Here is a 23,896-nt window from a genome sequence, read left to right as displayed (position 1 = left end):
AAACTTTTAACGTGCTGAGGAAGGTAGAATGAGGCATCTGGTACCCATTTTTCAGTCATAGGCTTTTAAAAAGGAGCATATTTGCCTTTCATGTTTTTCATGTGCTCTGATAGGAGCATTTTTCCACTGGCTATTATATCCTCCTTGAAGTCTGAAGGTGTCTTCCCTGTCTCGTATATCTTGCATATCAAGTAAAATAGTTTTCTCGTGGGTAGTTCTTTCAAAAATCTCAATAGTTCTAAGTGTGTGTCATTTACCCCATTTGCCTCATTTCAACATAGAATTTTCAATGATAAGTCAAATTTTTCCACAGTATTTTATCTCCCATGTCACCTTCATCTACTTTCCATATTATTGGCTTCAAGTTTGTGCCTTTTGCATAGTCCTTTCATACATACTTCCCACCTTTCAAGTTTTTCTCCTTTGCTTAGTACTAACTTGCCATCTGAGCTCGCGATATCTGTACAGTTCTTTCTGTTTTGTCCGAAGGTTTGCCTTAACTCTTCAGTAAGTGGCATCTATCTTTCACAACCGCAATTGCTTCTACACAGTATTTCTTCTTCTTTGCCATTTTGTATGTCTTATCTGTTTTGTGTTTTAGACATCTATACTACCTTTTTCCTACTTATTTCACACTAATTTTTCTGCTGACGGAGGAATTAGTGTAATGTGTTTCTTAAAACTTTTGTATCTGATCTTTTTCCCTAAATTGTTAGAAGGAAGATTTTAATGTTTTTCCAGAGTAGCTGCTGTTTACTATTTTCTGCTCACAGTCCATCCATAGCAGCTTTGTTTTACATATAGACATTTTATGTGCATAGTGCTTGCTCTGTACTCTTTTTAATAGCATGCTTTTTAATTTTTCTGTGTTGTATATAATATGGTTTCAGTTCTTAATTGCAATTGGTTTGTGAATTAAAGGAGTTTTGTCTTCCTGATAAACAGTGTTCTAATACCATGGCAATTCTTCTTTACACCACTTTACACCCTCACATCTCCTAATGGAAAACTCTATTCAGTATGCAGTTCAGTAATGTGTAAGAACAACTTAAATTTCATGTCCAGAGTGTTACATCATAAGCATCTTCCCTCATTTATTCCTGTAAATATCATTAAATTCTTGAATTCAAGTTTCAGCTATTATGAAGTTGGTGCTTGAGACTCTTCACATACACTCATTTGTTATAATAATCATTGAATTGGTGCAGCATTTCATTGCTTATTTCATTGTACATTTCTCTTCTATCGTTTCTTATTTCCTATGTGCCTTTCCCTTCTTGCAAGGATCGTGATAAGATCAAGATTTAATTTCTGTTCATTTTTCCTTCCGCTTGTGTGTACTTCTACATTCCTTGGGTTGCTTCTGTTCAACAACTGGATAGATAAGCAACTTTCTGTCACCTCACATAATATTAAACAAAATAAATGAAAATTTAGTCAAAATAATGACCTTAGCATATAAGAAGCTGGTTGATTGAAGTAGTTGTTTGGGTTATTGGTAAAAACTGAAGAAATTCTATTTGTGAAGATGATGGACCGTTAATGGTTTTATTTCCTTGGTTTAATATATTTTGTTATCCCATTCATAAATCTTGGTTAATTCTAAATTCTATGTATGTGCACTGATGGGTGGTTCTGCTTAGTAATTAGTGTTTCATTGTTCCTTGTATTACAGTTTAATGCTTTACCACACTTTCTTTGTTGCAGGTATTTATATTTCACATATGATGTGTGTTATTGTATAGATTTGTTGTCTTCAGGCCCGTTCGCACTGCAACCAGAAGATTGAGGAGTCACACTCGTAGCAGAAGATTCCAACATGAGAGAAATGGCCTGGGTTTTAGTGATGAAGCAGATGTTCATGACGTTCATTCCAGTATTACAAGATTCAGTTCCATTACTGACCTACAACATGATGTGTCAGTACTTCACATAAAGAGGAAGAGGAGCCATAGTGCTGATTCTAGTGACTTTCCAGCATCATTTTCTGATAGTAGTCCACATGCCACAGATCCAAGCACTGATGAAGAATTGCCAACGTGTGCAACATGTGGAAAATGTTTTCGCAAGAAGTATGCTCTTGTAAAACATGTCTTCACACATGTTCCAAATGTTAGTAAGCCACTGTATGTCTGTAAAGATTGTGGAAAGGTAATTCCCACAGCATCAGTTTTGAGAAAACACAGACGTATCCATCTTAATGAACTTCCCAATTCATACAGCAGTAGCAGACGATCAGTTTCATCTCTTCAGACCAGAAAATATGAAGAGGGGCCACTAGCTGAACGCACATATCGGTGTCCGTACTGCTTCCGTTCATTCAATCAGTTTGACTACTTTAGAAGACATCTGAATGTTCATTCTGGGAGGCACTTTGGCAGACACATCTATAGGTTACGCAACTGAGTAATTTTGCCAGTGTTGTCATTCCTATAGCTTCTAGGAATTTTTTGATGAGCTCAGGGAAATAGTGTGATGAAGTTTATAGAGTTGTTTCTTACCACTCATCATTTACAGCGTGTCACCTAAAACGGTTGCAGAATGAAAAAGTGATTATGGGTCCACAAATGATAAATATGCCAACGCATTTATAAGACAATGATTACTAAAACAAGTTACGCCTTAAACAAACATTATTCCACTTTCAATAGTTGTTGGGACACAGATAGATGAATAGAATAATAAACTTGGTTCAGTAACAAATGACAGGAGAAAGTGGTATTATTTGATGGTGCCTGATTGGTAGCAGAAGAAATGGAAAAACTAAAGAAAGCTGAAAGTCTCCATAGTATTTAGTTCCTGAATCTCATGGTTTCAGTCACTACTTGAGAGTGACTACACCGTTTTGTGTTGTATGGACTGATGATGAGATAACCTTGGAAATATGATGTGTGGTAGTAGTTTGTGTAAGAAAAATACAGCGAGTTAGGTTTGTTAGATTGTAAGAAGTAAATATAGTATCAGATGCCAATAGGCATCTAAAGTAAGCAGTCCTGCGTTATATAATTGGGAGAAGCAGGATGGTACATTGCTTGCCTCTGTTCTCCCACAGTTTTATTAATTTGATATATTTTGTGTTACTCTGAAATATCAATATTACTTTTGTACAGTTAATTAGTTATTTGTGAAAAGAATGATTTTTTAATGAATTACTTGTACACATCTTGTAGACTTATGTTTTATGTTTTTTTGAATATTTATGATACCCAGAAAATGGCCTCCTTTTGTAATATTTCTCATCTAACATAAATGACTATAAAATTTGTGTGTGTGTGTGTGCATACATTTATAAATTCTTTATGGTATTTGATCTAAATGACTTTATAATTTAAATTTTACTTGCCTTTATTTTCTGTATGTTTAATGTTTTGTTCTGTAACGCACTTCAAAATGTGCAAAAAGAACGAAGTTTGCTCAATAAAAAAACTTTGTGTGTGTGTGTGTGTGTGTGTGTGTGTGTGTGTGTGTGTGTGAGTGATTTTCCCCTCAAACTTTGATTAATGTAGAACAGTTGTTAGATTTGTTATTCCTAGAGACCGGAAAAATTTGCATTTTGCGATAAATAGATGCGAATTCTGCCTCGAAATGCGAAATTTCTTAATAGGCGCTGTTTCATAGCGAATTATATCCAAATTCGTTATTTATTAGAGATAGTTTGAAATAGCTTATTTTCTGCTTACAATGTCGAAAATGTAAGCAGTTACTGGCATTGTACATCATCTGGTGAACCCCAGCTTGGAAAGATAATGTATACAAGAACCTACTTGCAAAATATAGTGTACAAATGCATCAATGTGCTCAGTGGTTTGGTGCCATGCCAATGTAGTCAAGACTGGTCTGTTCAAGATAAACGTCACATAGTGCAACGTAGTACTCAGCCATGGGACCTAGCATTTTATAAGAAAGAAATGCATAAATTTGTTTGTTTGTTAAAGCTCAAAAGATAGTACGCTGCAGACAGTTTTAATGTGGCAAATTAGGTGGCAGATGTTTTGAACTGTAGCTGCATCGAATACCGCTAGAGGTCAGGCCTGAACAACATTGTTAACAAACTTCAACAAGCAGTTGTGCGGTAGTCGTCACCAAATGCTTTGTGTTGTACATTGCTCATTGTTTTCTTTTCTTCATTTAAAATAAGTGAAGTGACTAATCCTGGTTCTTCACGGATTTCGATTACAACTTCAACACCACCAGAAGAGATCAGCGACCCCTGTAACAATGTGTCAGTTCTGCTGTAGAATGCTACCCATCGAAATGAAGGTGCGGTTTGTTGGGCCCCACGACTCCTTCCCCTGTGGCGGTCAAAATTCTAATCTGTTCATACTAGTGGGGTCCTCTGCAATTATTACCTATAGCGCCCGCCCTCTGTGCTATAGCGATTGTAGAAAATAAAAATCTTTAACGTTTTTTGATGGCGTCGAAATTCTTCCCCTAGCATGAAATTGAGTTACCATATATTCGGGTCTACTTCTACGGTAAGTGCCATGTCAGTTCTATCTGTGTCATTGGGTCAAGCATGGGTCATACAGCTATGAATGTCCACGAAAGGTCGAAGTTAAGTAGTCTGTGGATTTTTTAATCCTCAAATTGGGTGGGAAGGACAAATAATGTCCAGAAACACCTTATATCAGACACACATTCACTTAAACAGCAGGAAAATGCTGCTGCTTTTCAACAGAGCAATCATTTCTGAAAGCTCTAATGCAGCTGCTGGCCGGAGTGCCCGAGTGGTTCTAGGTTCTGCAGTCGAAACCATGCGACCGCTATGGTCACAGGTTCGAATCCTGCCTCGGGCATGGATGTGTGTCATGTCCTGATGTTAGTTTGAGGTTTAAGTAGTTCTAAGTTCTAGTGGACTGATGACCTGAGAAGTTAAGACCCGTAGTGCTCAGAGCCATTTGAACCATCTAATGCAGGCAAACAAAGGCCAATTTGGAAGAAAATAGTGTTGAAGTTTTTGCAAAAGCAAACATTCCACTCAAAAAGAACCAAATCAGTACATTTTTTAACAGTCAGTTTCAAATAACTAATAATTTGTTTGTCATCACTCGTGTTGCGTGACAACCTTTCAAGTCTTTTCATCTAATCATTTACAAACTAAGAAAATAGATGAGAATTTTGACAAAAATAGATGCAAATTTTGCCAAAATAGATGCTATGTTTTCCGGTCCCTAGATTCCTAAAGACTTTTTTATTTCATGACTTTACCATATGTATGACTGTCAGTAATATTGTTCCTTTAAGTGTGTTCGTGTATTTAATAGAGAATTAGCATTCCAGCTTTGTTAAATTGTAAGTTTAAGTGGTATATTTTACTTATTGACATCCTTCTTAAAGCTTTGTAGTTCTGTGATAATGGAGTCATATTAAAACAGGTAGTCTACCATCAATTATTAATTGTTATTTTATGGAAAAAGCAGAAAATAGGCTAACTGAAACCTACCTCAGTACTATGACTTTTGGTGTCCTTTTATCATCTGTCCTTATACACACTCTGTCATGAGACGTTAGTCACCATTAAGAGCTTATTGTATGGTGCCACTGATATTCTTAGTTTATTTATGGGCTCTTTTAATGCATCTGTTTAAGTTCCCCTGTACTTTCATTCAAGTCTCTGGGAGGTCAGGTTCAAAACTGCTACCACCGGCGTGTATTTGAACTTACGACTGTTGTCAAATTTTGCACAAATGCCAAACATGTGAAATTAGGCAGTTACTCGAGAAGTGTTATGTTAGATGTTTGATAGTTAGGGCAGATTATGGAATGGGAATGCAGTCAGGTAAAAGGTCCACTGATAAAAGCCACACTTATCTGTACTATTAACTCTTTATTTACATTCTTCATTTAAATTAAAATGTCATTATTATTAATTGAGATAATATTAATTTAATGCCAATATCTATGTACTAAAATGTTTAATGAAGTAACGAGTTATTACAACAGTGCTCTGATTTTTTTACGTCTGGTTCAAAACTAGATCAGATTAGGTCTTACATGTTTCTATGCATGATATGATCAGTTTAATCTTGTCTTCATGATATTTTTCTGATTGTTGCATACTTATACAGTCATGTGTGATTTCTGCTGTTTGCAATGTGGTTGATTCCATATGGAGTGTTTTGGTGCTCATGTCTGTTGGATGATTGCTAATGACAGTTGTGTGTACAGTGGTACTGTTGCTCTCTCCAGCAGGACTAATTAATGAGATTCCATGTTTTTGTGGTATGGGAGGATTGTGTAGTGGTAATCAACACACACCTGTCAGAAAATGTGGTATAGCTCTTTTGTTAGTAGCTGCACACAAGACATCTTTTTTAAAGTTTCAGTTTGTTTCATTAAGTTTGTAAGACTATAATAGAAGGTAAACAATTATGTTGCCTTCCTTCCCCATTTCCTCCATACTTTCTAATACCCCTGTCAGTTCAGTGAATAATGGTGCCACATACCTTCATTGATGAGGTGTAGTTCCCCATTCACACACCAGGGATCAAACCAATCAATTATTATTGAATTGGTTATTAGGTAATCAGAACTTGTGTGTGTTTGCAATGATTCATTTGTGTGATGCAACTGCAGTGATGTCGCCTTAGATTCATAATGAAAGTGACTATTTTATGTGTAGCTACAAAAAATAAACAGGTTTGACACAACAAAGTCCTATTCCTCACGTTTCAAGGGTGTTTGCGTATGATGGTCTGAGAATGTGTGTGCAATTTTCCATGCAACTTGGTTGTGTGAAGTGTCTGATTACCAATGAAGTCTTGTCCAATGCTCACAACTACAGTACTACAAAACTCATATTGCCACCAGCATCTAATGCTACACAATATATGTACATATGTACTCGTTGTTATTAAATATACATTGATATTTCATTGAAAGAAAATCCAATTTAACATAAAATACATGTTTTGAAGGTTTAATACTTTTAATTACCCAGCATAATGTCCATATGTCATTTGGTATTATAGATACATGTGTCTCAGCTGTGTACAAATTCTCATAATTTGTATGTTTCTACATTCATTAACATAAAGCTTTGAGAAAAGTGGTTCATGAGTATATGTGGTGCCGACTATTTATATACGTTCAGTAAAATTAGGACACATGTCAGAATCCAAAGCTACATAAAATTCCCTCATTTCAGTTGCCTATTTAAAGCAAAGTTCTTATTACATAGCAAGTTGTGCTTATAAACCAGAGTGGTGTCAACAACATCAATTAAGAATGAGCTTAGAAAAAGTTAAATTTTAGTTACTTTCATTCAAATGCTTTAAATACTGTAGATTTATTGTTATAAGTTTTGTCCCCATTTGTAGTAATCTGAACTTAAATGAGTTGTCAGACTTCTTCTTTCCTTATTCTCAGTTACCCAAACTCCTTTCCAACACACTTTCATGTGCTCTTGTGTATGCCAGTAAGTTTGAACAATTTACCAGAACGTGCTTAACACGTATTACATCATTCACTGTCAATAGGCCTGAGAAAGTCTTGTAACTGCGAGTGATTCGAATCACAAGTTGTAATGAAATTAATTCCTCAGTACACTATAACATCCATATCAGTTTGAATGCAAACCAATACTGAAAATATTTCCCACTGTACAGTGAAGTGACAACTATGAAGAGCCTCCATTTTTTTTAATTTCTTTATTTTTTCCTCCAAGCTTAAAAGCTTCTTAAGCTTTTTCAACCTACCATTGCAGAATCATCATTATTTGCCCCCCCCCCCCCCCCCAAATCATTTTTTTTCTCATTGATGATTTGTATTAAAAGGAAAATGCCATATAGAGGTTTATTAAACTTACAAGAAGACATATGCATTGATCAATACTTACCATCAGGAGGTGCAACTTACAGTATAAGAAATAGAAATGTCCAAAAATAAATAAGACAGTACTCAGGTCCACAGCTTCTTTCTTCATCACAGAAAAAAGGAAATAATTCAGGCAGGTTATCTTAAATGTGACCTACCTTTTGTTAAGAGATAAAGAAGCATAGATTGTTCACCCTCTGCAATGAAATATTTCCAAATTTGCAATTGGTGTAACACAGCCTGTGAGTAACCATTTGTCATTTGCTTTTTCATATTCTTCATATCAATAGGAAATTCCTCCAGCCAACAATAAATAGTGCTCAATGAAGGCCTTTTTCAAAAATTCAAAACCAAAGAAATGTGTAACCACAAAGTTTACTGTCAAAATACTTGTGAATTGTGTTAAAAGGTCTGTGATTTAAACCAAGCAAGGTGAAGTAGTAGTTAGCATACTCGACTCACATTTGGGAGGACGACGGTTCAAATCTGCCTCCAGCCATCCAGAATTAGGTTTTCTATGGTTTCCCTAAATTGCTCCAAGCAGATACTGAGATGGTTCCTTTGGAAGGGCATGACTAATTTCCTTCCCCATTCGTAACACAACAATTGAAGTTTGTGCTCCTTAGCTGATGACCTTGTTGTTGATGGGAAGTTAAACCCTAAACTACTTTCCTTCCTTCCTTCCTTCTTTACTTGTATGATTTAATTTATATATATATATATATATATATATATATATATATATATATATATATATATATATTTAAAAAAAACAAAGATGAGGTCACTTACCGAACGAAAGTGCTGGCAGGTCGATAGACACACAAACAAACACAAACATACACACAGAATTCAAGCTTTCGCAACAAACTGTTGCCTCATCAGGAAAGAGGGAAGGAGAGGGAAAGACGAAAGGAAGTGGGTTTTAGGGAGAGGGTAAGGAGTCATTCCAATCCCGGGAGCGGAAAGACTTACCTTAGGGGGAAAAAAGGACAGGTATACACTCGCGCACACACACACACACATATCCATCCACACATACTGACACAAACAGACATATTTAAAGACAAAGAGTTTGGGCAGAGATGTCAGTCGAGGCAGAAGTGTAGAGGCAAAGAAGTTGTTGAAAGACAGGTGAGGTATGAGTGGCGGCAACTTGAAATTAGTGGAGATTGAGGCCTGGCGGATAACAAGAAGAGAGGATATACTGAAGGGCAAGTTCCCATCTCCGGAGTTCGGATAGGTTGGTGTTGGTGGGAAGTATCCAGATAACCCGGACGGTGTAACACTGTGCCAAGATGTGCTGGCTGTGCACCAAGGCATGTTTAGCCACAGGGTGATCCTCATTACCAACAAACACTGTCTGCCTGTGTCCATTCATGCGAATGGACAGTTTGTTGCTGGTCATTCCCACATAGAATGCATCACAGTGTAGGCAGGTCAGTTGGTAAATCAACCCACTTCCTTTCGTCTTTCCCTCTCCTTCCCTCTTTCCTGATGAGGCAACAGTTTGTTGCGAAAGCTTGAATTCTGTGTGTATGTTTGTGTTTGTTTGTGTGTGTATCGACCTGCCAGCGCTTTCGTTCAGTAAGTCACCTCATCTTTGTTTTTATATATAATTTTTCCCACGTGGAATGTTTCCCTCTATTTTTATATATATATATATATATATATCTTTCCGCCCTCCCTCCCCTCTCCCACTCCCCCCCCCCCCCCCCCCATCTCTCCCAGTTTTTTTTGCAGTGTTTCTATTATGTTAAACTTTGTGCATCAGTACAATTCTTGCAGATAGGGTATTGCATTTCCTCTTTCTGATCATGGCAGAAATACACACCAGTCAGTGTGGCCGAGCGGTTCTAGGTGCTACAGTCTGGAACTGCGCGACCACTACGGTCCCAGGTTCAAATCCTGCCTCGGGCATGGATGTGTGTGATGTCCTTAGGTCAGTTAGGTTTAAGTAGTTCTAGGGGACTGATGACCTCAGATGTTGAGTCCCATAGTGCTCATAGCCATTTGAACCATTTTTTGAGAAATATACGCGTTTACACTCTAGATAAGCATTATAGGTCAACATTTTTGTTTGCTGGAGATATGAATTTTCTGCAAATGAGTTTGCTGCACTAAAGACAATGCAAGAGTACTATAGAAACTCGGAGGAACATTCCTTTCTTGTGATGTTCTTTCATGCCCTTCATCACATCTGATAAATGAGCATGCAGTGTGTACACCACTCCTTTTTCCATCATATGGTGTGCACCTCTTTGGAGAAAATCCAAACATATAAAGTAAAGGTTACACACATTAACAAATAGAAAACTGTATTGACATAGAATGTGAGGGAAGTCCTGTTAGAGGCAGCAGGAATCTGAATACATGCTAGTAGATCAGAATTGGAATCTTAGATACAATACAGCAGAAGAATAGTGTCAATGATTCCTCACTCCTATCACTAATTCACTTGCCTTCTCCATTTTGTACGTTGTCTTTAAGAAGAAATTAAGGGCTGTAATACATTACAGAGAATAACAGATAAGCCACCTTGATATTTAAAAAGGAGGAGGAGGAAAAGAAGAAGAGGAAAGAAAAGTGGTGCATCAAATTTTTATAATTGATCAATATTCTAGAGCTAGTTCTGCCAGAAAAACAAAAATGAAAAATTTTTAAACAAAATTAATGTATCAAAAGAAAAATGCCACGAGAGAGACCAGAATGATGCAAAATTATTGAATCTGGTTAACCTAATATAACAATAATAGCAAAATTTCTGTGATTTTTGCCAACAGTTAATATGCAAATAAGATGCTGTCATTTGATGTTTATTTCAAAAATGGAATGCAACAGTTGAAGAGAAACTGTTATAAATGTTCTAGGGGAAAAAAAAGACTTAGCTCCAGGAAAGAAGTGTACAGAAAAATTAAAAGTGCCACAAAATAATTAAACCCAAACCTTGTTTGGAATATACATCACTCATATTCTGAACTGAACAGAGCAGCTGTTTTGGCAGCTGTTAGGTATAGACTAAAAGTATTCAGTTCTCATGTTTTCTGCATTGTCGGTAGATGATATTTTTGTATTTGGTTTTAAGTTAATTCAGATTGATATTGACTTCTAAAACTAGACAACTTTAGTGACCTTATATGTGATTCTATCTATAATATCTATGGTTAGCAGTTGGATGACGACGATGACACTGACACTGACAATGAAAATGAGGTATTAGACATTTTGAGGAGTCACTCATCATCATCTCTCAAAGTGTCAAAATACTGTGAATGTCCCTATAGTTATGAATGAGGTGCATCTACCACTCCAAGGGCCAAGGACTTGGGCAGCAAGCAGGCACAGATGGTTGGTGGGGCAAGAACAGTGGGATGGGGTGGAGTAGTGTCAAGTTAGGGCAAAAGTTGCATTCAGATCTTTTTCTGTTCTTTCTTGATGCACTTTGCTTGTTCAGTGCTGGCTGTGCTGTCAGCATATAGCTGCTAACATGCAATAACTCACCGAACTTTGTCAATAAGCTTCGTGCCTGTTGACAAGATTCTTGTGGATCTGTATTTCAATAAATTATTTTATCAAGCTTTCTCAATAGCCTTTGACTGTGCGCAACCACTTGGTGGACACAAAATAAAACATATGTTCCTCATTTAGACTGTACTCTGTCACTGATGATTTCTCTCTTCTCCCAGACGTACACACCTAATTTGTGCCTAGCATTGTTTCAAGATATAACACTGTGTTTGTCCAGTGTACTGGCAACCACATTCACATGAGGTGCTGTATATCCGTGGTGTGTGAAGTTTCAGTGTTTTTTGTCTTCAGTCATGATTGGAAGGTGATTTTTGATGTCACATTTTCCAAGCAATTCGTGATCTTGGCTGAGAGTGGCCATATATGGAGCCTTCCTCTTCTTCCTTCTTTGTTGCAATTTTTTTTTTTTTTTTTTTTTATGTGACTGCCGACCGTGGTGGCCGAGTGGTTTTAGGCGCTTCAGTCCGGAACCGCGTGACAGCTACAGTCGCAGGTTCGAATCCTGCCTCGGGCATGGATGTGTGTGACGTCCTTAGGTTAGTTAGGTTTAAGTAGTTCTAAGTTCTAGGGGACTAATGACCTCAGATGTTAAGTCCCATAGTGCTCAGAGCCATTTTTTTTACTTGAATCCACGTCTAATTTGAGATATGCTGTACAAATTTCAATGAATACTTTCTTCAGATTTAGGCTCAGCTGGAAGTCTTTCCTCGTCACAGATTACTAATGTCCAATGGACCAAGGTGATTAATAATTTGGTCCTCTTTCCCAGATGGTGGAAGCGCATTGCAAACAAATACAGGTCTGTCTTGGTCTTTTTCCTATAAACTGCATGGCCTACAGTGGTGTGCATGTAAGAAGGTGACTGCGTTATGTGTTCTGTGCAGAGAGAGACGGAGAACACGTCATGGCATTAGTTTTTAATGCAAACAGTGGAAAATCCAGGCTGGAATAACATAATCTGTCATCTCTGTAACTCAGTAATGTATGCAAACTGCTTAATAATTTTGCAGTGTTATACATCAGTTGTCATCTTTTTAACTCGGTAATTTACTTCCAAGTTTGAAACTCCTTAGAAAGTCAGACTTAAATTTACAGTTGTGAAATAGTGTGATTTCACTGCTTTAATGGAGCAGCATTTCATTTTTGACTATGTTTGTGAATGCTTACTGTCTCTCATAGTGCAACAGACCAAATCTGTGAGTTTAAGTTAAACATATATTTTTCCAATATATTTTTTAAAAAATAGCATTATGAAACCAATTATTAATTCCAGTTATGACAAATGAATTCCCATTCTGTGTCAGTTTTAAAACCAGACATTCACAATGAGAATATTCTTAATTATTCCCCTGAAATTTGCCCTCTTATCAGCGAAGATTTCAGTTCTAGAAAAATGCTGAAATCACATTGGGCAAGATCACAATTGTAACAATCAGTGCTGAAGAACTCTGGAGTTTACATTGATAAAGTGCAAATATTAAGCAGATCTGCTGAAGTGTTATTGTGAAAGTGTCAACAATAAGATGTCAGTATTGGGTGGGTGGGTTTAAAGTGTCCATATGATATTTGGATGGCATTGTCCTACATAGGCTGTGTTTGAGTTGAACACTACATGTTAAATACTCTTAAGTGAGGAAACTGACAATAACTTTTTTAAGTGTGATAGGTGCTCCATTTTCAAACACCTATGTCTCATTTTGCAATTTGCATGCAACACCATAGTGATAAAGCCAGGCTTTATGAACTGTAACAATGCTAGTCATGTAGCAACATGCACCCCTTTACAACACACTGAGCTTAACTTTGTACCATAGAACATCATCCCATCTGTTCCTCTCAATGAATTCGATGTCTACACAGAGAAATCTGCTTTCTCATATTATGATGTCTTGCAGAATAGTGTGTATTTTAGGTGTAGACAGCTCCAGAGATGCCATATCCAGGTCTTCCTCTCATACTTAACATACTGCATAAACATTCCTTATATTGATTGTCGAACCAGGTTGGCTTGAATAGGCAGTTTTGTGTGTGAAACTGTCTGAATATGGGAGGATGATTTTACCGACATTCAATAAGGATTGAAGACATTTTGTCAAAGCTATTATATGGTGTAAGCTCTCAAGACAAATTTTAGTACCACATCTCTCATCTCTTTGTTACTATCTGATCTACAGCTGTGGGAGAGCATGAGAAGGAGCTCAAGTTATTGACGACAGTATGTGTGTGGCCATGTCTAAGCATACACTGTAGCAGGCTGCAGATTAACCACATTGTAAAACTATTCTACTTACATTTATATTGTCGTTAACTACAAAGATTTCTTCATTTCCTTAATTTTTGTGCACAACTTGCATCCCTTTCATAGGTAAAGACTCTAAATCTCCACTAAATGAATAAATGCTATGCTTTTACTTGACTTGAAACTAACATTGTATGGAAATTTTTCACCTCAACATCTCTTCCATCTGTATGCTTTGCTTTTGGTGCACGTACTATGCTTTGCTTTTTAGTGCATGTACCTTCCAGTTAATCTCAGTCTACAACAGTTCTCATTTCCAGATATTTGTTCAGTGTCAGAAGTCCTATTTCTCATCATCTTATTTGTATATCACACTTTACAATGTAAATTTTAAATATCTGTTTATTATAATTAACTGAAACTGGTATCTCATTTATTTCCTAGTTGTATCTAAAAATTTTGACTATGTTTGCCTGTTCTGTTCAGCCTGCCACTTTTTTTCTGCTGCTAGAGAAAGTTACACATTTGTCATGATGATTCTATAAGCAATCTAATGGAAAATGACTCGATTTGCAAATGAAAACTCTCAGTAAATGCTGTGGCATCATGAGCAATCGTGTTGAATTGAGACTACATGCAACATACTTAATTAGTATGTGTCTAGCTTATGGGGTCAGAGGTGAAGCCCTGATTAGCCATGAAATTTCCTTGCCAATCAAATTACTATGCATGATTATTGTCATAGACAAAGAAGATGGTTGTGGATACAAAATTCTATGAACTTGTGAAAGAAATCGGTGTAAGGATTGTAATAATGTTAGTCATTAGCTGATGTCTCTCTCTTTCATTTGTCATAAATATTTTCCAATTGTTATGGTTTCATTCTCACTATTAGTCATTCTCACTATTAGTCATTAACTGATGTTTCTTTATTTCATTTGTCATAAACATTTTCCAATTGTTATGGGTTCATTCTCACTATTAGTCAGTAATTTCAAGCCCAGAGGGTACTGACGTAGATGTTTTATTAGTTATGACATGAAATTATGGCTGCATTGTAAATATATGCCTTTGTGCATTTATTTTCATAAAAGACTTGCAAGGTAGATAACTGTACATAACATACAATTTTCAGAACTGATCATCAGATATTTGTATTTAATATTAAGGTTTACAGTATAAGCTGTTTAGTGTAATTCAAACGAGACTTAATATCATAACTTATTTTTCTTCTCATAGCTATTTACAGTTTTGTCATGTATAAGAAAAAATACAAATAAGTTTCAGAAACTAAATTCTAAATGACATTTATTCAGTGAACAAATACCATCTAATTTTAGTTATGCATCCTCAGATTTTTACATTTAGATGGGGATTTTAGAAGAATACACCCCTACCTGAATTGTTTCAAGACCAGCATGAGTTTCAAAGTGTGTGTATAGACCCATTGTAATGGCATCAGCAGATAAAAAGCATTTTGTGTGTGTGTGTGTGTGTGTGTGTGTGTGTGTGTGTGTGTGTGTGTGTTGGGGGGGGGGGGGGGGTGATGCTCGTATGTGCATGCAAAAGAGAGATAAAGTCAGGACAAAAAGGAAAAGGGAGAAAGCAGTACATAAATGTTCTTTGATACACAAACTTTTATTATTTTTAAAGAAATAAAAAAAAAATTTATTTGTGTTTCGTACTCTGAATTTTGATTTAAACCTCTGCTTTAAAAATGTATACACACTTGAAATTTCCATTCCATAGTTTACATATATTTTATCACACAAAATGATTTGTTACTAGACAAATTTCACCTAACAAGTTAATAAAAAGTATTTTTTTTCCCTTTTGTGCTTAACCATCTTATTTAAATTACCCTATCCACTTTTCTACACCCACAGTGAGCTTCAGTGTCCTGCATTACAAAATCAAGAAATGAAACATATTCCAAAACCAGCAGTAAAATATTTACTGATTTTTGATCTGCCTTTTTATTTTACGCAAATGACTGTTTTGAAATAAATGTTCATCAGAAATCTCTATCTCTTAAGTTTCTTTTTGCCTTTTACAATATTTGTGGATTATTAATATTCTTTTGGTAACCAAATTTTTAACTTGAGCTCATGCAGGGGGAAATGGTTACATTTGGTTACCAATAAATTCCCAATACATGCTATGGACATCCAAAAGATCCCAAAACAGATGCTACATACTGTACGACTAAACTCATTTACATGTTTAATTTATATGGATCTTAATTTCTTCTGATTGGAATAACTGACATAAGGAAGTGTGGAGAAGTTTACAAGACTATTTTTGTGACAAAGGTGAAAGAGGGAATGATTTTTGGTAAATAATTTTGCTTTTGAAGTTAATGGAAAAAAATGGAAACAGTGTAGAGATGGGAAAATTTATGGAATAATTGTAGTTGGAGTCACTTCAGTGAGAAATACAAAATACACTTTAATATGCATTTTGTGGGAAAAACAAGTAATACCAGATTATAGTATGATATGAATCATCAAGGAAAACTAGTTGTATTGGTACCTGCATGGTAATGGAAAGTCCTTGGTGGAATATAAATGATGGAAGAAGTAAAGATTATAGCTGACTATAAAGCATCGACTTACACTGATCAGCCAGAACATTATGCCCACCTACCTAATAACCAGTATGTCCACCTTTGGCCCGGCTAACAGTGGCAATGTCTCATGACATGGAAGCACTGAGGTCTTGGTAGGTCACTAGAGGGAGTTGACATCACACACAAAATACCTAATTCCTGTAGATTCTGGGAGGGAGTGGGAGCTCTGACGCCACATTCAATCACATCCTAGATGTGTTCAATCAGTTTCAGACCTAGCAAGTTCAAGGAGTGGGGGTGGGGGTAGCACATCAATTAGAGTTTTGCCACTGTGTTCTTTGAACCATGCTGTCACACTCGACCTTGTGACATGGCTCATTATCCTGTTGAAAAATGCCACTGCCACTGGGAAACATGATTGGCATGAAGGGGTGTATGTGATCTGCAACTAGTGTACGATATACCTTGGCCATCATGTTGCCTTGCACAAGCTCTGCGGGACCCATGTATGCGTGAATGTTCCCTAGAGCATAATGGAACTGCTGCCAGCTTGTTTCCATCCCACAGTACAGGTCTCAAGGAGCTGTTCCCTTGGAAGACAATGAAATTGCGCTGCCCCATCGGCATGATGATGAAACTATCAGGATTTGTCAGACTATGCAATGCTTTGCCACTGCGCCGACATCCAGTGCCGATAGTCACGTGCCTATTTCAGTCGTAGCTGTGACGTCATGGTGTTAACATTGGCGCATGCATGGGTCGTCAGTCAGAGAGGCCCATCGCTATGAGTGTTCGGTGCACTGTGTGTTGAGACACAATTTTACTCTGTCCAGTGTTAAAGTCTGATGTTAGTTCTGCCATAGTTCACTGCCAGTCCAGTTTTATCAGTCTGCCCAGCGTACAATGTCCGACATCTGTAATGAGGGATGGCCGCCCAACCATTCGATGTCTGGACGTGGTTTCACCATGGGTTTGCCGCATGTTGAAGACACTCACTACAGCACTCTTTGAACATGCAACAAGTCGTGCAGTTTCCAAAATGCTGATTCCAAACCTCTGGGCCATTACAGTCTGTGTGTGTGTGTCTAGCAATCATCCCTCACCAGGTGATGTTGTTATGGCCTGGATGGGTTTATATTGATAGTAGGTAGGGCGTCATAATGTTCTGGCTGATCAGTGTATAATGGACTGTCGACATGAAACCTTCTTAGCCACCCAGGATCCCAAAGTCTTTGTCTGGTTCAAGTTCATTGGTGTTATTTTCATGATTTTTGTAGCTGACATCCCTTCCACGCCAAAGAGTATCTCGTAAACAGCCTGGCCACCAGTGGATAGCACATCTCCAGTGATGAGCAATCCCTTGACCAGTGTACTAACGACCTTACTAAGGCCTTCACAGACAGGTGTTGCCCTCGAAGTCTAGCCTGCAAACAGACCTTGTACATCATATGTACATATGCTACCCACATGAGCCAACTGCAAAGGAGCACTCCCCTCATCATCCAGTATCACCCCAAACTTGATAACTTAACTACACCAATTGGGAAGAAAACAAAATGCAACACCAAGGAGTTGTCCAAAATAAACAAAAGTTGGTAGGCATGTTTCAACATCTGAAAGATAATGTCTATCCAAATTTCATGCCAGCTGCATAAGAGTAACACTACTATTAAGATGCAAAGCAAGTTTGCTTTAAATACATGCTGTAATGATTGTGAGCATTAGCCACGTTTGTGATTAGATGTGGTGAGTTGATATTAGTCAAGAATGCCATATTAAGGCAACAAAGACTCCATTATCAACACTTCACTGAATGAATGTGAACGAGTAATAGGGCTGTGTGAAGCTGGATGTTTCTTCTGCAATACTGCAGAAAGACTTGGCAGAAATGTAGCTGCTCCATACAGCCATGTGACACTGCCAAGAGGGAAGACCATTATATGTGGCATATGGCTCTGGCACATCGTACTGCATCTGTAGCAGCAGTTGGCACCACAGTGACACTATGAACTGTTACAAATCAGTTCTGCTAAAGGTGCCCTGTGGCGTGCACACCACCGACACCAAACCACCACTGTTTGCGACTTAATTGGTGTCAAGTGAGAGCTGATTGGAGGGCAGGTTTTAGGTCTGTTGTGTTTTCTGATGAAAGCTTGTTCTGTCTCTGTGCCAGTGATGGCCATGTGTTGGTTAGATGGAGGACAGTTGAGGGCCTGCAACCAACCTGTCTGCATGCACTAGACTTACACCTGGAGTTATAGTGTGGGATTTGATTTCGTATGACAGCAGGACCACTTTCATGGTTATCCCACACACACTGGCTGCAAATGCTCGTTCACGTACTGCTGTTGTAATCCAATGTTCTCTATGACTGTTGACATGTTGCCATGACATGCTCAGTCTCTCCAATCGAGCACATATGGGGCATCATTGTACGACAAACAGCATTAACTGTCCATTTATTGACTGACCAAGTGCAACAGGCATGGAACTCCATCCCACAAACTGACATCCAGCACCTGTACATCACAGAGCATGCACATTTGCGCACTTGCAAACTGGCAGTTACACCAGATATTAATGTGCCAGCATTTCACCTTTGCAATGCACTTGCATTAACCTGTGATCTTGCTGTGTTAATCACTTAAATATGTTACCTATATAAATGTATTCCTGAAATTTCATTACTCTACATGAATTATTTTGTGGTGTTGCATTTTTTTTTTTTTCCCCCCTGTCAGTGTATATCCGTCACTAAGGCATTAATTACTTTTCGTTGTGGCTGCAAATGAGAAGCATCATATTGACAATTTTTCCAACTTCTCCCAAAACAGTATTCTGCCACCCACGCAATCTATTAAATATCCCAGTCCATATTCATGCCGGACCTATTCTGATTCTCTTGCCACATCTACTTCCAACCCTTTGACACATGGATCGTATTTGTATCGAAGAACCAGGGGCAAGGTCCACCCGATGCAGTACCTAGCACATCTTATTCCAGTCCATCACAAATAAATTTTATCCTATCAGATACTGGGCCACCTGTGAAAGCAGCTATATCATATACCAGTTCTGTTGAACTTCTACACTTCCTTTTATGTGGGTTTTACCATTAACCAACTGCTCACCCTAATAAATGAGCACTGCCAAACACTAGGTAAGAGCAGAGTTGAGCACCCAGTGGCAAAACACACTGCTGACCACAACATCCTCAACTTCAATGGCAGCTTCACATGTGCCATCTGGATACTTCCCTCTAATATCAGATTTTCTGAATTATGTAGATGGGAATTGTCTTTACATCAAAAATCCTGCAGTCCTCCTGGCCCAATCTCCACCAGACTCTGCCCCACACCGACACCCATCTCTGTCTCCATACCCCCACTACACCTATTCTACACACACCTTCCTCTCTGCATTCTCACCCTGCCTCTGTTCTGTCCCCCACGTCATTGTGTGCCACATGCAACTCCCCGCATCTGCACCAGAGCAAATTACTGGTGTTATATTCCTATCATGCGTGCTTGATATCTCCCTGTCTCAGCTGTCAGCCACTCTTCCCTCCAACCCTGCCCCCCCCCCCCCCCTCCACCCCCCCCCCTTTGCCGCCTCCTTTCTTCCCTCACCCATACCATACAACAATCCATCATATTAGTCGAGCTGCAGTGTCAGTACAATTTAGTTGGCTGGTACAACATTGCCATGTAGGTTGTGTGTGTGTGTGTCTTTATGCATGTATATGTGTGTATGTGTATAATGTTACTCTGAAAAGGATTTGTCTAAAAGCTTAACAACATTCTCATTCTTGTTTGTGTGTATCAATGCGGCAGTACCTCAACTATATGGTAAACTGTGACTTTATTCCTTCCACTGCTAACAGTGTGTCCAATAACAGAGGAGTGCTGGAAGAAAACTGGTAAAGTAACCTTTTTCCAAAAATAAAAATAAAGAAGGAGGCAAGCATTTGATGTAAGAAAAAGAAAGGAGGAGGAATAGCAGGGGGAAGAAAACTACATGACTCAAGTACAGCAGGAGAATGCATTGGGCACAGTTGGCAACAAACAAAACCCTGAAAGGCTCATAAAATGGTTGTTAACAACACTGTGTGTGTGTGTGTGTGTGTGTGTGTGTGTGTGTCAGACGTTGGGCCATAAGTCAGTTGTCAAAAATGCGTTTGGTGCAATAATACTAGAAAAATGAAAATACAAATTAATTATCAAAGCAGAAATGTATGTGCAATTCAGTGAACCTACAAAATATGCTCGAAGGAAGGAGTGCAAATATTTATTTACCAGATATTTACCAATTTTGTCCAGATTTATAGTATATGCAGGGCTTCCCCAGAAATGAAAGTGACAGAAGTGTAGCTCTAGATGGCCAAGCATTTAGAAAAAGCATTTTTGGCACAGGTCAGGTGTGGCTTGAACCACTTACATTAGTGTGTTCTGCAGACAGTGATTGGTGCAGTGGGAAAAGAACAGAATGGTAATCCAAAGATTATGGGTTCAAGTCCATATGCTAATTTTATTTTGTTTTCAATTTTTACATCACTCACCCTGCAAAGAAAACACAATAATACTTAGTATATTGTATTTATTAAGATTTTCAAAAATAAAAAGCAAAGGAAAATTTGGGATTGTCAATAAATTTCCAGGAATGGGTTATAAGGCATACACAAGAACTTTATATGTAAAATTAATTGCTTTTGTTATTTTACTGTCAACAATTTACACATGTTGGGGTGATATCCATTGTAAAAAAAAAAAAGGGAAAGTAGTAATTTTTTCAGCATCTTTAACATGTTATAAATGCCGCATTTTTACTATTAATTACTAATACTGGCAATGGTATGTGATGACGCTCAGTGGAATGTATTTTGATAGTCTTTCTAGGATGTAATTTCTTTTTCTCTCTCAATACGATTGGAGCAGTTTTGAAGCTTTTTATTCAAATTCTGTAGCTGACATAACAACTGGACATTGTAACGTTACACAAGAGAAGTGCATTTGGAGGGGGGGGGGGGGGGGGTGTTATTTTAATACTGCACAGTGGGAGTCGTCTTTCATCTTGAAAAATCTCAACGTTTATTTGTCAATATGTTTGTCTCCCCTATGATTCAATTAACAGAAGAAATTTGTTCTCCTGTTCACAGCAAATACAATATATTTAGCATTATTTTGGTTTATTTGCAGTGTAAGCAACATAACAATTGAAAATTAAAAAACAAGTTTCTGCATAGGGTTTGACCACATGACCCTTGCCCATTCTGTACTCTTCCCACTGCTGCCTGGAAACAGTGCTAACATAAATAGCTCATATCCCACCTGACCCATGCTGAATGGGCTTTTTCCCCCTAAATGCTTGGCCTTATGAATTTCCCAATTCTGTCACTCTCATTTCTGTCCAAGCCCGGGATATACCGCAAATATGGGTGATAACTAGTAGGCACAGTCCCCTTGTAAGTGACATCAGTAATTCTGTGTTTAAGTTTCTCTTGTTAAATAAATGTCATAATTTAGTCACATTAGTTAAATGAACACCGTGACAGGTCATACTATTGTAATTTTTGTTCAACAGTTAGCATTAAATTCTACTTACAGACATGAAAGAAAATCCTAAGAAATGCAGGTCTTGTGTGAAATCAGTAAATGTATCAAAGCCATCTGTCCAGACACTCAGTGACCACAGTGACACTGCAACAGTGGATCACAGGGAGAAGGCCTAAATACTAAAAGCCTTTTTTCAAAACTGTTTCACTGAGGAACATTCAGTGATGAATATAGCTGCTTTTCTTGAAGTGGTGGTATTAAGCTTGATGCGTGAGGGATGGTTATATACTTAAATTTTAGTGGCACAGTACTAAAAAATTAGCAACAGAACAGTTATTTAAAAATTTCCCTTCATCTCTAATATTTAATTAAACTTTGTGTAACTACTAAGTGGGTACAGCATAAGTTAATTAATTATCTTGAAGAATAAAATTATGAGAATCAATAAAACTGTATTTATTGCATGCAATGACTTGCTTTTACAGCAAACTATACATCATCAGTTCTTTACAGCATAATTGTTTATGACATCTTCAATGAAAGTTTCTGTGAGTTCCTCGTCCCCTTCTGTTGACATGTTCGTTCAAGCTTGAAGCATATCCTGACCCATCCTATTTCTTAATTTTACCATCACCCTATTCCTTGTGCTGAATGACCTTCCTACATTGGAAAGTAGAAACAGAAATGCACAGTACACATTCAGTGAGTGTCCTTAGTACCTGATAACCAGTGTTGGCCCTTGAGATAAAAGAATCATCAGAAAGTGAATCTTCTGATTTATTATGAGCAGCATACTTAAAATAATGCAGGTCTGCAACAACAATGTCAACATTTTTGATTCTTAACATCATGCACAGTTGTTTACAATCATTATCACTTAATTCTTGAAATGTTTTAAAACTTCCAAGTAAAAACTTAGTTCTCTGTCTTTCACAGCCATGTCATTGAATCATTTCTCAGTTTCATTCATTAAAATTTTCACAAATTTCCTTATGTTTTTCATAATTTGGTTACCATATAAGGTAGAAGAGCTTCTTATCTGTTTGGAAAATTTAGAGCGCTCTGAATAGATAGACATCTTGTGCCTGTCTGAGCACCACATAACCACGAGGTTAGATGAGTTATTTATAAAAAAATACACTATTGCAGCTGACTCATGCATAAACAACTTAGGAAAAGGAGGAGTCATTACATACATTAAGACAGAGTACAAGTTCAAAAACATTGAGACAAGTAGATTTTGTAGTGATCAGCACATAGAAGTGTATGCTCATGAATTAATGCTGAAGAATAGTTCATTTTTAATTGTAACTGTATATAGATCCCTACTGAGAAATTTTGAACTATTGTGCAGCAAACAGTTAATAGTCTGTGGTAACTTCAATGTAGATTTTATAAAGGATTCTGATAGGAAAAATTATATGGAAACCTTATTTGGATCTTACAATGTTGTCTCAGTAATTAACTTTATAACACGGATGTATAAATACAGTAGGATCCTAATTGATAATATTTTCTTTGATGAGACTCAAAGTAAGAAAATAGCTGTGTACACAGTAACAAATGGCCTCTCCGATCATGATGCACAGTTAGTTAGGATAAATAACATAGCACCTTACGGTGGAAATCAGTTATAATACTTAATGACTCCAGAGCAAATGTGTTTAAGAGTAGTTTACAGGAGATGACGTGGGATATAATTTATAATGAACCAAATGCTAACATTAAATTTAATCAATTCCATGATAAATTCATATCATTATTTGAAAATAGCTTTCCGGATAAGCTAATCAGAAAGGACACTAAACAGCCTGGTAGAAAACTATGGATCACTAGAGGGATTAAAATATCTTGAAAGGAAAATGGAAATGTATCTTTTAGAAAGGACAAACAGGAATCCTGCATTAGTTGCACACTAAAAAAAAATACTCAAAATTACTAAGAAAGGTTATTAAAAAATCAAAGAACATGCTCATACTGTCAGAAATCAGTACTTCTGACAACAGACTTAAGGCAATATGGAATGTAGTGAAGCAAGAGACAGGACAACCAGTCACAGAACAATACAACAGCACTATTGAACTGAATGGAAGGGCTACGAATGACGAGTCACAAGTACCAAATGCATTTAATAATCATTGTTTAAATATAGTAGAAAGCATAGGGACAAAGAGTTCAAGAGGAACATCACAG

At 37.3% G+C, this 23,896-nt stretch overlaps 1 protein-coding gene across 1 annotated transcript in view; it reads left to right on the top strand.

Moving 5' to 3' along the window:
- LOC126470558 (zinc finger protein 135-like) overlaps positions 1-5,390 on the top strand; it is a 95,095-nt gene extending 89,705 nt beyond the window's left edge. The window contains exon 6 of the mRNA XM_050098496.1: positions 1,761-5,390. Coding sequence (XP_049954453.1) covers positions 1,761-2,406 — 646 coding nt within the window. The 3' untranslated portion in view covers positions 2,407-5,390. The remainder of the gene's footprint in view (positions 1-1,760) is intronic.
- The last annotated feature ends 18,506 nt before the right edge of the window (positions 5,391-23,896 follow it).

The sequence above is a fragment of the Schistocerca serialis genome, chromosome 3 (genome assembly GCF_023864345.2).
Source record: "Schistocerca serialis cubense isolate TAMUIC-IGC-003099 chromosome 3, iqSchSeri2.2, whole genome shotgun sequence".
NCBI classification, from domain to species: domain Eukaryota; kingdom Metazoa; phylum Arthropoda; class Insecta; order Orthoptera; family Acrididae; genus Schistocerca; species Schistocerca serialis.
The sequence above is the reverse complement of the archived record's forward strand: the minus strand, read 5'-3'. Positions and strand labels throughout refer to the sequence as shown.